Source organism: Microcaecilia unicolor, chromosome 4 (genome assembly GCF_901765095.1).
Source record: "Microcaecilia unicolor chromosome 4, aMicUni1.1, whole genome shotgun sequence".
In the NCBI taxonomy this organism is placed as follows: domain Eukaryota; kingdom Metazoa; phylum Chordata; class Amphibia; order Gymnophiona; family Siphonopidae; genus Microcaecilia; species Microcaecilia unicolor.
Window position 1 is genome coordinate 261,706,287 of NC_044034.1, and position 13,290 is coordinate 261,719,576.

General features: G+C 43.4%; 1 protein-coding gene across 7 annotated transcripts in view; it reads left to right on the forward strand.

Moving 5' to 3' along the window:
* Positions 1 to 13,290, forward strand: part of LIMS1 (LIM zinc finger domain containing 1) — a 209,452-nt gene that overhangs the window by 179,079 nt on the left and 17,083 nt on the right. For all 7 annotated transcript variants that reach the window (XM_030201468.1, XM_030201470.1, XM_030201469.1 and 4 more), the window contains 2 exons: positions 4,338 to 4,487; positions 12,063 to 12,213. In XM_030201468.1, coding sequence (XP_030057328.1) covers positions 4,338 to 4,487; positions 12,063 to 12,213 — 301 coding nt within the window. The remainder of the gene's footprint in view (positions 1 to 4,337; positions 4,488 to 12,062; positions 12,214 to 13,290) is intronic.

Sequence of the window (13,290 nt, forward strand, 5' to 3'; positions counted from 1 at the left end):
TTCCCCCCTCTCCCCCCAGAACCTCGAAGTGGATGCCCCTAGAACTACTTGACCGGGTCATAGTCATGTTCCCACCTTAGCTTCTGCTCAGATGGATTCTCAGGAGTATACCCTTTCCTGGTGGCCCTGGATTGGTATAGGAGGCCATGATAAGCAGATATGATGGGCTAGTAATTGAATCATTGTTCCTGCTAGCCCAGGGTCAAGATCTGTTGCGACAAGGCCTGATATGCAGAGTCCATATTCCTTTAGTCTTAGTCTGGCTCTTGAGAGGTGGTGGCAGCTGTGTAGGAAAAGCTACTCCATCTTCAGTAGTTTTAACCCTCCTCTAAGCCTATAGAGCTTCCATTTTGCTGCCTTACATTTTGGTCTGGGGAGTGATTTATTATTGGTGTGTTGTTGGAAAATTCTTGCCTTTCTGCAACATTGGCTGGAGAAGGAGGTGGCCTTGAATTTCTTGAGCATTCAAGTGGCAGCTCTGGCCTCCTATTTGGGTCAGACTCTTGGGCGGTGTTTGGCAGCCCAGCCAGAGGTTTTGTTTTCTTCAAGGGGTCAAGTATTTCCATCCCCCTTTTAGGTGGGTGGTTCCACGGTGGGAACATCAATTCAGTGGTTCTTAACCCAGTTCTCCGGCATACCTAGCCAATCAGATTTTCAAGATTCCCCCAAAAAATATGCATTAGAGAAATTTGCTTGTGCTACCTCCATTGTATACAAATCTATCTCATGCATTTTCCTTGTGGACATCCTGAAAACCTAACTGGTTAGTTATGTTCCAAGGACTGAGTTGAGAACCACTAATCTAGTTCTTCAGACCTCATCAGGTTATTGGGTGCTTTGTTTAAACTGTTGAAGCATCCTGCGTTGAATGATCTCAACTTGAAAGTATTTTAGTTTTTCTGTCAACTATTTGTTCCATGTGTCAAATCTCTGAGCTACAGGTTCTCTTGGCAGGGCTTCTGTCTTTTTCTGGTAAATCAAATCTCTCCTGTTCCCACTTTCTTTCCAAAGGTAGCCTCCCCATTCCATTTGAACCAGGGGATGTGTCTTCCATCCTTTTCGAAGAAGCATGTAAGGGAAAAGGGGGTGGGATTTGATATATATCGCCTTTCTGCGCTTACAGTCAAAGCGGTTTACATATTATATACAGGTACTTATTTTGTACCTGGGGCAGTGGAGGGTTAAGTGACTTACCCAGAGTTACAAGGAGCTGCAGTGGGAATCAAACCTGATTCTCAGGCCACTGCACTAACTTTTAGGCTATTCCTAAAGGATAAGATGCCCCAATTATTGGATATAATTAGGTGTCTACTCTTGTAGCTGGAGGTGATGAAAGCTTTCTGGAAGACTGTTTAGGCTGTTTGTTCTATTTATTGTCCCTTATGAAGTGGCATCAGTCATTGGTTCCTTGGTGGATCAATTGCCTTGGCATACTTCAGAAATGTTGGCTAGTTCCAGGTAATCTGAGTTCATTCTGCAGTTCACATGGCCTTGTGGACTGACTTTTAGGTGTTGTGACCCAGAAGATATTTGGAAGGTGGCCATGAGGTCATCACTGCATTCCTTTGTATAGGTTTGAGAGGATTCTGCTTTTGGGGAGGCAGTGCTGTCTTCCTCCTGCCAGGTTGTGTGAAGCTTTGGTACTTCCCTTGTCTGTACTGATCTAGTAGGATGATGAGAGGTGACATTTGGTTCTTAAATGATTTCCTTGAATCCTGCTAGACCAATCCAGTTCCTGCCCAGGGATGCAACAAATGTTCTCCTCAGGTACGGTCATCTTCCTCAAGTTAGTTGATCATAAGTGTATGGAGCCTTTGCCAGCGGGACAGGCAGTATGGACAGTGTCTAGGCTGTTACCCTATGAGGGTCAGTTTTACATTATTTTGCTTTGACATTCATTTGTACTGGGAAGTTCCAGGGTGGTACCACTCATTATAGCAGTGATGTCACTGAAAATGCATTGTGTTCTCCATCTCCACCAGTCTGCTGGCAGGGGGAATATGACATGCATGTCTGGATTGGTCTAGCAGGACTCAAGGAAAGGAAATTATATGGTAAGAACCAAATTCACCATATGCTTTTCCTGCTCAGATATCGTTATAAAATTAATCTTGAAATATATTGTTAGTCTAATTAAAAAATCACCTTATCTTTCTGTTTTTATTAACTTCTATTTCCCTACCTTCAGATTGTATCTTGTAAAGGTTACAATCCACCAAGGATCTGAACTTATTATCCCGACAGGACCTGTTTCGCTGGATTGCTTTGTCAAGGGATAATCCTGCAAAACCACCAATACACACAAATAAAAAATTGATAAATAAAAATACTTTCTAAATACCTTCTTACTGAAATACTTGGCTCAAGACTTACGGTTTCAACTTCCTGGAATGCCTCATGCTCTCTCTATGCAAACAAAGAAATGGCGCCGTGTATTGGTGGTTTTCCTGGACGCTCCTCAATACGCATGCAGATAAGTGACAAAGTCTCACGTAGTTGTTAAATGCCAGAGCTTTCACATGATACAGCACAAATAGTGGTGGTGAAAACAGAGGCCTTCCTACTGTTTTAAAGTGTGTGCCCCAAGCACTTTCACATTAACATTTTTGCATAAAAAATACTTATAAAAATTGGATGGTGGGGGTCGTCAATGATTAAAGATTGTCACGGCTGGAAGACACAAGTATTTTTTTGCATGCACGGCCAAATGTGACTGTATGAGACGTCCCTGATATTCAACTAGAACGGTGCTTGGTGGCATTAACTTTTCTACTTTTCTATTTTGAGTATACCAGTTTTGTTCTTTTGGACATAATAAGTAGAACGCCTTATAGTATTTTGACAGTATTTCTAGGATAAGCAGCATAAAATCTGTTGTACTGTTTTGGGATCTTGCCAAGTACTTGTGACCTGGATAGTCACTGTTGGAAACAGGATACTGGACTTGATGGACCTTCAGTCTGTCCCAGTATGGCAACATTTATGTTGTTATGACTGCTCACAAGGGTAGCAGTGGTAGTTTTAAGCAACTAATGCTTACTTTAAAGTTGTTTCTTCTGTAAAAGTACCCACTTGATGCATTCATGCATTCATGAGGTTACAATTGGAGAATGACATGGGGATGGAGACTTGCAGTAACCATGGGGATGAGGACGGGGACAGAGCCCACGGGGACAAACATTGTCCGCGTGTCATTTTCTACTTTGAAGCCTGTTAATTAATTGGACTGTTATTTATGTTTGAGTGATACCTACAATGATGTTTTGAATTTTTGGAAAAACAAGCAAACATGCTGGCCTCAACTAGCAAAATTTGCATGGGGGATCTTGTACATCCTGCTACGAGCACATCTTCTAAGAAGACATCTTCTATTGTAAGAAAGACTGTGGAAGACAGGAGAGCTAGATTGAATCCTGGGATTGTTGATTACTTCTTATTCATCCACAGATTTAAAAAAAACATAACAGTGCTTCATAGGGCATACAGAATGGGTTGTATTTTATACTCCTGGACATTTTAACAGTGTGGATTAGGATTCCTTATCGTAGTAGAAATCGGCTATTGTTGGGGTTGGAAGGTTAGAAGGTGATGGTGGGAAGGAGGGTTATTATAGCTGCTCGTTGTTGTTATTGTTTTCTGTTTGCAATTTATACACAATTGCAAAGCATATTAATTTTTATTCTTTAACAAAAAGATTTAAATATAAAATCATAAGTGTTCGAGGCTTCTGTTGATGAGGACAGAGCCCACGGGAACAGGATGGGGCGAGGATGGAGACGGGGCTTGCGGGGAGGGGATGGAGACAGAACTTGTGGGGACAGAGACAGAATTCACGGGGACGGGGCAGGGACAAACTTTGTCCCTGTGTCATTCTCTAGTTATGATCTAGCAACATCAGCTGTCCTAAATTGACTAAAGCAAACTTATAAATTTTGCTTTAGATGTTTTTACTCTTCCCTCAGTGTTTGCTGTAAATGATTGACAGAATGAAAGCAAACACTGTTATGACATATGTAATGAAACTATTTCTTGCCTGTGGCAACATTGAAGATGTAAAAGAAGCTTCACTCCCATCTGGTGGATGGAACTGGAAAGACCTTTTTGCAGAAAACTAGGGTAATTCCACCTGTCATTACTGTGACTATTTTCTCTTATGAAGCTCCAAGTAATAACCATTATTCAGAAATGTTAAAAAAATTCCCATGATTTTTTATTAACACCAAAAGTATAATAATCATTTATGCATTCATTGCTTTTTTTTCCTTCATTTGCTGAATGCGTGTTTATAACTGAATCCCATTAGATCTCCCCAGACTGTTTTTGTTTAATATTCATAGGCACCTTTGTCGTCCTTGCCACAACCGAGAGAAAGCCAGGGGTCTGGGCAAATATATTTGTCAGAAATGCCATGCAATCATTGAAGAGCAACCTCTTATTTTCAAGAATGATCCCTATCATCCAGATCACTTTAACTGTGCCAACTGCGGGTAAGTACATTTTTATGCAATGATGTGCAGGGAGGAGCTAGTGGTTAGTGTACTGAGCTACAAGTCAAACCAAAAACAAATTGACGCATGACCTCTGTGACATTAATATCCTGCTTATGGGGTTAACTGGTAATTGTATGATGATGATCACTGTTCTCTTTTACTCCTTTGAAAGTGTACATGCATTCCAAGTGCTAGTAATCATAGGGTTATGCACTCAAATTGTGGGTGGCTAGTTGCCTGTATTTTTGCAGTACAGAATTATGATGTGGATTACAGTGCTACTTGGATGGAAGACTCTATAGAAATTTGTGTATATTTTTAGAGGGGACCTTATCAAGGTGCATTAGGTCTTTAAGTTGTGTTATTTGCCTCATAAAGGTACTAACACAGCTTGATCTATTTTACCCTAACATGACTTGCACTCTGCAGTGGGTGCACACCGCAGGTCATGTTATGGCCCAGAAATCACGTTAAAATCCTGGGGTTATTTTACTTCCCAGGAACACTCTTGGCCTGATTCTTCTGTTCAAGTGGTTGCGAGGCTACTTGTAACACACCACACACACACTCCTCAAAGCAGCAATCTCCTTCCTGAGCCAGGCCTCCTCCTCCTCCTCCTCCTCCCCCCCCCCCCCAAGTGAGGGCTCCTCCCCCTCCACGGCCCTTACCTGGTGGTCCACTGGTCGCTGGGCAGGAACTATCTCCCTTTGCTCCTGCCCCGGCTGGCGCAGCATCCAAAATGGTGCCCCTAGCAGTAGTCTCATACTGCTGGAGATTAGCATGGGATTAGCATGAGACTACTGCTAGGGGTGCCATTTTGGATGTGGCGCCAGCTGGGCAGGAGTGAAAGGGGATCGCTTCTGCCCAGCAACCACTGGACCACCAGGTAAGGGCATTGAGGCTTTTGCTGGAAGGGGGGCCCTTGGGTGGTAGATAGAAGCTTAAAGGGGGGAGGGGGGTTTGGAATCACAAGAGGTGGGTGTTACGAGCAGCCCCACAGCCCCGGTGCATATCAGGTCTGGAAGCATGCGGGAATACATTCAAGAAAACCTCCAAAAGGGGCTTCATCAGACCCTCCTCCTCTCCCGCGGGGGCAGGTTTCTTCTTTGTAACCAAGAAGGATGGCTCTCTGCTACCTTGTATAGACTACCGGGGTCTTAATGAAATCACCATTAAGAACCGGTATCCGCGTCCTCTGATTCCAGAACTTTTTGACCGTCTGCAGGAAGCATCTATCTTTTCCAAGCTGGATCTCCGAGGCGCCTACAATCTGGCCCGAATCTGACATGGGGATGAATGGAAGACCGCCTTTAATACCCATAAAGGGCATTTCTAATATGTCATGCCATTTGGCCTTTGTAATGCACCTGCGGTCTTTCAGGAATTCATTAACTTGATTTTTCAAGATCTCCTGTACTTCAGTCATAGTTTACCTGGATGATATTTTGTTTTTTTCTGCTTCTGTTCAAGACCACCCTCGTCATTTCCACACCGTTCTCCAACGCCTCCAGGACTACAGTCTCTTCGCCAAACTAGAGAAGTGTTAGTTTCATCAACGGTCTATTCCATTCTTGGGATATATCGTCTCTTCAGAGGGGCTCCAAATGGGACCAAACTCCGAGCCATCCGGGATTGGCCCATGCCCCAGGGTCTCTGGGCCTTGCAACGTTTTTTGGGGTTTGCTAACTACTTCCGGCAGTTCATCCATCAATATTCCCTTATCACTGCCCCTCTTACCGCACTGACCAGGAAGGGTGCTGTTGTGAGGAACTGGACACCGGAGGCCCAGGAGGCTTTCGCCACCTTAAAGCAAGCCTTTCTCTCTGCTCCTGTGCTTCGAAGCCCGGATATCAAAAAACATTCATTTTAGAGGTGGATGCCTCTTCGCTGGGGCAGGGGCTGTCCTGTCTCAAACCTCAGACACTCTGGCCAGCATCATCCCTGTTTCTTTTTTTCCAAAAAATTTCCTCCGGCAGAGCGTAACTACACCATTGGGGACCAGGAATTATTGGCCCTTAAATTGGCTCTCCAGGAATGGCGATATCTCCTGGATGGGGCCTTGCACCCCATCACAGTAATCACCAACCACAAGAATCTCTTATACCTTCAGGATGCTAAGAGACTAAACCCGTGACAGGCACACTGGTTTCTTTTCTTTGCCTCCATGACTGTAGTTTCTTCCATCAGCACGAAGACCTCTGTTCCACCCCAGTCCAGGAAGAAGGTTCTCAAATGGGGACACTCCTCCACGTTTGCTGGTCACTCCGAATTCCGCAAGACTTTTCATTTAATCTCAGTATTATTGGTGGCCACGCATGGCTCAGGATGTCTTACATTTTGTTTCCACCTGTCTCATCTGTGCCCGAAACAAATCCTCTCCTGGCAAGCCGTGGGGATTCTTACAGCCACTGCCAGTTCCACAGCTCCCTTGGCAGGAAGTATCCATGGACTTTGTTACTGATTTACCACCATCCCAAGGTCACACAGTCATTTGGGTAGTGGTGGATCGTTTCTCCCGTATGGCCCATTTCATTCCCATGAAATCTCTCCCCTCGGCCGCTACTCTTGCCAAGAATTTCATCCAGCATATTTTTCGTTTACATGGTCTACCTCTCCAGATCATAAGTGATCGGGGATCTCAATTCACTTCTGGGTTCTGGAGAGCACTGTGTTCTGCTTTTGGCATCACCACCCATTTTTCATCTGCATACCACCCACAGACCAATGGAATAGTGGAAAGGGTCAATCAAACGCTCAAGACCTTCCTGCGAATGTATACTAATAACCGACAGGATAATTGCTCCACATTACTCCCCTGGGCTGAATTCGCGTATAACAACGGTCTCCACACTGCCTCTCGTACATCACCATTTTTTACAGTATATGGGCGCCACCCACAACTACCACTTCCGATTCCTCAGACCCAAGCCTCGCTTCAGCTCCAACAGACCCTCACTGATATCTGGGACATTTGGAGCAGGGTCCAACAACATCTTCAGTGAGCCGCTGCTAGATGCAAGCTTTTCGCAGATTGTAAGAGGCGGTCTGCTCTGACCTTTCAACCTGGACAAAAAGTTTGGCTTAGTACCAAATACTTGAGACTCCATTTACCCTCCTTCAAGTTTGCTCCCCAATACATTGGACCCTTTTCAGTACGATCTCAGGTGGGAGCTGTCACGTATCGTCTCCAGTTACCAGGTAATCTCAAGGTCCACAATACTTTCCACATGTCCCTGCTAAAGCCATTCTTGACCTCGAAATGGCACCCAAAGAAGATCATCGTTCCTGATTCCGAGCCGGATCCTGAATTTGAGGTAGATGAGGTTCTGGACTCCAAACGTCAAAGGGGACAACTGCTCTATTTGCTATCCTGGAAGCACTTTGGTCCCGAGGATAATTCCTGGGAGCCCGCTGCCAACGTCCACGCACCAGAATTGATCCAGGAGTTCCATACCCGCTGCCCATCCAAACCCGGACCTAGGCAGAGGGGCACCCTTAAGGAGGGGGGTACTGTCATGTCCCCTACCTCAACGCAAGCGGCATCCTCAGGCTGCACAGGGTCCCGTCGACACGCACACTTGACTGGCACCGCCCCGAGCCATGTGTGTGTAGTTCTTCTCTGGCTGGAGGCTCCTTGATTGCTTTGCTTCCATGCACCTGGCTGTGCTCTCTCTCTGCCTGGCTTCCAGGCGCCTTGATTGCTTTGCTTCCACCAACCTGGGTCTGCTCTTCCTCTGCCTGGCTTCCCTTGCTTCTCTCCTATTGGTCTTCCGGCTCGTCCTTCCCCTGCTGATGTCAGATGCCAGCACTTTATCAGCTGAGCTCTCCCTAGACTTCTTGCTTCTACTTTGGTAGGTGTTACTTGCTCAGTAGTGTGCTTCTCCTCTACTTTGTTCTTTGTTGCTGACTTAGCCTGGATTATTCTCATGTCTGCTGCCTGCTCTGCCTGTACCTGGATTACTCTCGTGTCAGCTGCCTGCCTACTGACCTTGCCTGTACCTGGATTACTCTAGTAGTAGTAGTGTCTGCAGCCTGCCTCCTGACCTTGCCTGTACCTGGATTACTCTCGTGTCTGCTGCCTGCCTCCTGACCTTGCCTGTACCTGGATTACTCTCGTGTCTGCTGCCTGCCTCCTGACCTTGCCTGTACCTGGATTACTCTCGTGTCTGCTGCCTGCCTCCTGACCTTGCCTGTACCTGGATTACTCTTGTGTCTGCTGCCTGCCTCCTGACCTTGCCTGTACCTGGATTACTCTTGTGTCTGCTGTCTGCCTCCTGACTCTGCCTGTACCTGGAGCACTCTCTTGCCTGTTGCCTGTCTGGCCGTCACGTTCATCACCCCGCTTCCTGCTCCATCTTGTAAGCCCTGCAGGCCACCCGTGCCTAGGGGCTCAACCTCTGGGGAACGGCGGTCAGCGCAAGTGAAACCTGGGGTTGTCTGGCTGCCAAGCAGAACCTGGTCTGAGTACCGGGCTCAGCAGCGCTCTACTTGGTACAAAAACTCACAGGTCTGATAGCGTCTAAGGTTGCACACACAAATTAGCACACACAGCCGAATTGCATGTGCAACTTGATTAATGAGCCAATCAGCGCCAATAATTGGCTGCTAACCAATTATTGACGTTAATTGGCCATAATTTGGAATTGCGTGCACATTGTATTCTGTGAGTGCGCGTAACATGTTGCGTAATTTCAAGGGAGCATATTTAGGGGACATTCCTTTAAGTTACACACATTTTTATAGATTATGCCTGATCCACGCCTAATTTAGGTGCCAGCATTTACACCTGGTTTCAGCAGGAGCCTTAAGGTTAGGCATTGATTAGGTGCTATTCTATAAAGTGCAGACGCCCTTTATAGAATAGTGTTTGACGCATAATTTTTTCTGTGCTGATTTTTTAGCGCAATTTACTGAATCTAGGCCTGTGTGTCTTGATAAGGAAAACAAGTGCTTACAAGGGACAGTTGTAGCTGGTGTTCGTAAGTATTTCATAGCCAGTCTAGCAATGACCAGATGTGACGCTTCATGTTTCTTTTCCACCACTGAAGTGGCGCAACTCATGGTGTCTCTGAGGTTCGGCAATGTAAGAGCCTTGTAACCAGATGTTGGTTCCAGTAATGGATCATCTTTGCAATTTCTGTGCATGGTGTTTCTCAGCATGCATTTCATCATGCGACACTAAACTCTGCAGCTGTTTCCAGACAGTGCTTCCGCTGGTACTTTGGCATACACTTGAGGAGTTTGAAGCTGCTTAATGGTCACTTTACTTTCAAAGATCAGCAAACAGTGAATTCAAGTATCATCACAGCACATCATCTCTATCCTACCATCTCCACGCTTAGATCATAACTTGATTTCTGTTACTCTGTCAGTTGATGTTGGTTTGAATTCTTCTAGCTTATCTAAATGAAAATTAGTATATCCCCAGTTTGAGGTAGAGGAACTGCATTCCTCCTGGTGTCCTAAACTTTCTTATTTGGATGATTTAAAAGTAGAAAATGAAATCAATTTCTGGGAATCCTCTTAGTGGACAGTTTTGATGTGATAGCTCCTTTAGAAGTTAGTGTCAGAAAAAGCTTGTGTTTCTCCTTGGTTTTCAGATATTAATCTGGCAAAACAAGACTTACAGAAGAGAGAGAGAAAGTGGTGTAAAATGTGTAATCAAGATACATTGGAATATTACATTGTGGTTTGCAAGAGTATCGGCAACTTACGAAAAAAGATTATTTTGATAAGATGATTTCTGAAGCACCTAGTGAAACTAAAGAACTGTTTTCAATAGTGAAGAAATTCACTTGCTCTAGGTTGACTAAATTATTTGGTAATTTAACTTGTCATGACTTTGGCTCTTTCTTTGATAAGATTCAATTGCTTTCTCAATCTCTTCAAAATTTTAGATCTCAGTGTGTTTCCACCATATCTGCTAAATGGACTGATTTCACCTTGTCCACACCAAAGCAGGTAGAAGAGATTTTGATGAAATTGAATACAAATCTGTGTTCTTTGGATGTTTGTTCCCCCTCAGTAATACAAGCTTTGAAAACTGATTTGATGGGACCTATAAGTGACTTGATTAATAAATCTTTGTTAGAGGCTGATGTTCCTACTAATCTGAAGAAATGTTTGTGATTCCAATTATAAAGAATGAAAAAGGAGATCTCAATGATTTGAATAATTATCATCCTATTTCAAGTGTAAAGTTTTTGGCTAAGATCTTGGAAAAGGTAGTTCTAAATCAGCAAGATTTCTTGGATTTGAATGATGGCTTGAGTAATTTTCAATTTGGGTTTTTTTCACTTTATATTTAATTTTGTTTATTAAATTTTATAACAGTCATAATGTACATCTTATGAGTGATAATACACAGATTTGGAAAATAAATCTAAAGAAATATAGATCATTTAGCTAAATTTTTCATTAAATATCAACCACAATAATCTTTAGGTAATTGATCCAAGAAAGGTAATAACAAAAAAGAATTAGATATATATACTTATACATCTTATAATTAACTAAAATTAATGATACAGCTTACCCAGGTGGCTTACTCCAAGCTATGACTAGACTGTTACATTAACCTCTTCCTTGCTTAATAAGAATTCTAATTGTTTGGGATCAAAGAATTGAAATTGCTTAGATTGAAATAGTGTACGACAAATACAAGGAAATTAAAGTACAAAGCTTGCATCTATTGCCAGAATCCTCAGACGCAAAGCTAAAAAAACTTTGCATCTTTTCTCTAGAGAAATCAGGGTAAATTCTTATTTTAGATCCCAAAAATGTAGAGTCCAGGTGTCTCAAGGAAAGGTTTTAACACTGCATCTCTGTCCATCTCCAGAGCAAAAGAGTCCAACATAGTTGTTCTTTGAGTTATAACCTCTAAAGAGAATTCTAAAAAGGATGTGAGGTTCATTACTTCACCTCCCTGAGGTTGTAAAATACCTGAATCCCTTTTAATATTACCTTGTAAATAAAACGCCCAGGTTATAGGTGGTAAAGAATCCTCTGACATACCTAGAATTTCAGTTAGATATTTTTTAACCATTTGTAACGGTGTAATTAAGGGTGATCTAGGAAAATTTATCAGCCTCAAATTAAGCCTCCTGGATTGGTTCTCTAAATATTCTTCAATTTGGTTCTAGACTTCCCTTGGTAGTCTGATCTCATCCCATGGTTTTCAGTATCACCTTTACGCTAATGACTTCCAGATCTACCGCTCCACACCAGAAATTTCAGCAGGAATCCAGGCCAAAGTATCGGCCTGCCTGTCTGACACTGCTGCCTGGATGTCTCACCACCATCTGAACCTAAGCATGACCAAGACTGGGCTTCTTATCTTTCCCCCTAAACCAATCTCTCCTCTTCCCCCATTCTCTCTCTGTGTGGATAACACACTCATCCTCCCTGTCTTATCGGCTCGTAACCTTAGGGTCATCTTCGACTCCTCTCTCTCATTGTCCTATTGATATTTATTATAATAGATATGTTGTATATTGTATTCATTGGTTTTATCTTATTGTATATATTCTTATTTCTTTGTGTTTTATTTGCTCTGCCTTTTCCTTTGAATAGCAAGGAACTTACTTCTGATGCCCGTGAACTTAAAGGGGAATTGTACTGCTTGCCTTGCCATGATAAAATGGGTGTCCCCATTTGCGGAGCATGCAGAAGACCAATTGAAGGGCGTGTTGTAAATGCTATGGGAAAACAGTGGCACGTGGAGGTAATCTTCAACTTAATATGTTATAAATATAAATATGCATATCTATTTATGAAGGTCCCTGGAGTTCTTCATATCTTATAGACAATATCTATGATGTGGGTTAAAAAGGAGGGCATCTCAATTTTTTTTTCATAAATGGCACAGAAACAGATTTTAAGGCAAGTGCAACATGAGAAATTTACCACCACTTCTGAGGAAGTGGAGAAGGGTTAGCTCACCCTCTGTATTGGGACAGAAAAGCAAATGGCCTGGTTTTTAGCAACACCTTCCTGATACTCAAAGCAATAGCCCTGGCAATCTAGTGCCCTTCCCCTGCCATTTAAAAAAAAAAAAATCTTCCTACCCCCATGACCCCTCCAGGCCCCCTGGATGATGACCCTTCCTCAACACCCCCCTCCCCCCATGCCTTCAAGAAGCAGAAGTGATGCCTGCCTTTTCCAAGATGGAGGCAGGAGCAAATGGGTATTTCTCCTGTCTCTTGAAGGTTTGGGAGGCCACGAGACACCAGGTCATTTTTTTTTTTTTAATGGTGGGGCAGGTCATATCAGGGGTCAGAAGTGGGGCCACTGGACTGCCAGGGATTTGTGATGTTCAGGCCATACAGTCCCAGCAACTGCTCATGCAGTCTGGAAGGGGGACATTTTCACAATGAGCTGGAGATTACTACTTAGTTTTTTTAATGCCTCAGCAATTTTCATGCTTATTGATCTACTGCCTTTCTGTGGTATATTTGGAATTAATTTTATCGTAGAAGTCACACGCTCAGCCATCAACACGTGACTCAAACATGTGGCTTTCTGCATAAACCCCTCGAAGACTTAATAAATTGGGTTTATAGCTCACTGTGCTTGTGCTAGACATCCCTTTAGCAAAGGCTGGAACTGTCTTCTACAGCTTACAAATAATTTGTGTTATGTCCTAGTCTGTTTATGCAACCTTACCACAAGCTTTTTGGTTTGTCCTGTAGCATTGCTTTTATTTAGATGTAGGCATAGAAGAGTTCATAGGATTTTAGCTCGTATTTATCAGATTTTCTACAGTACATTCACTAGTACCTTGGAAGGGAACTCGTGACCT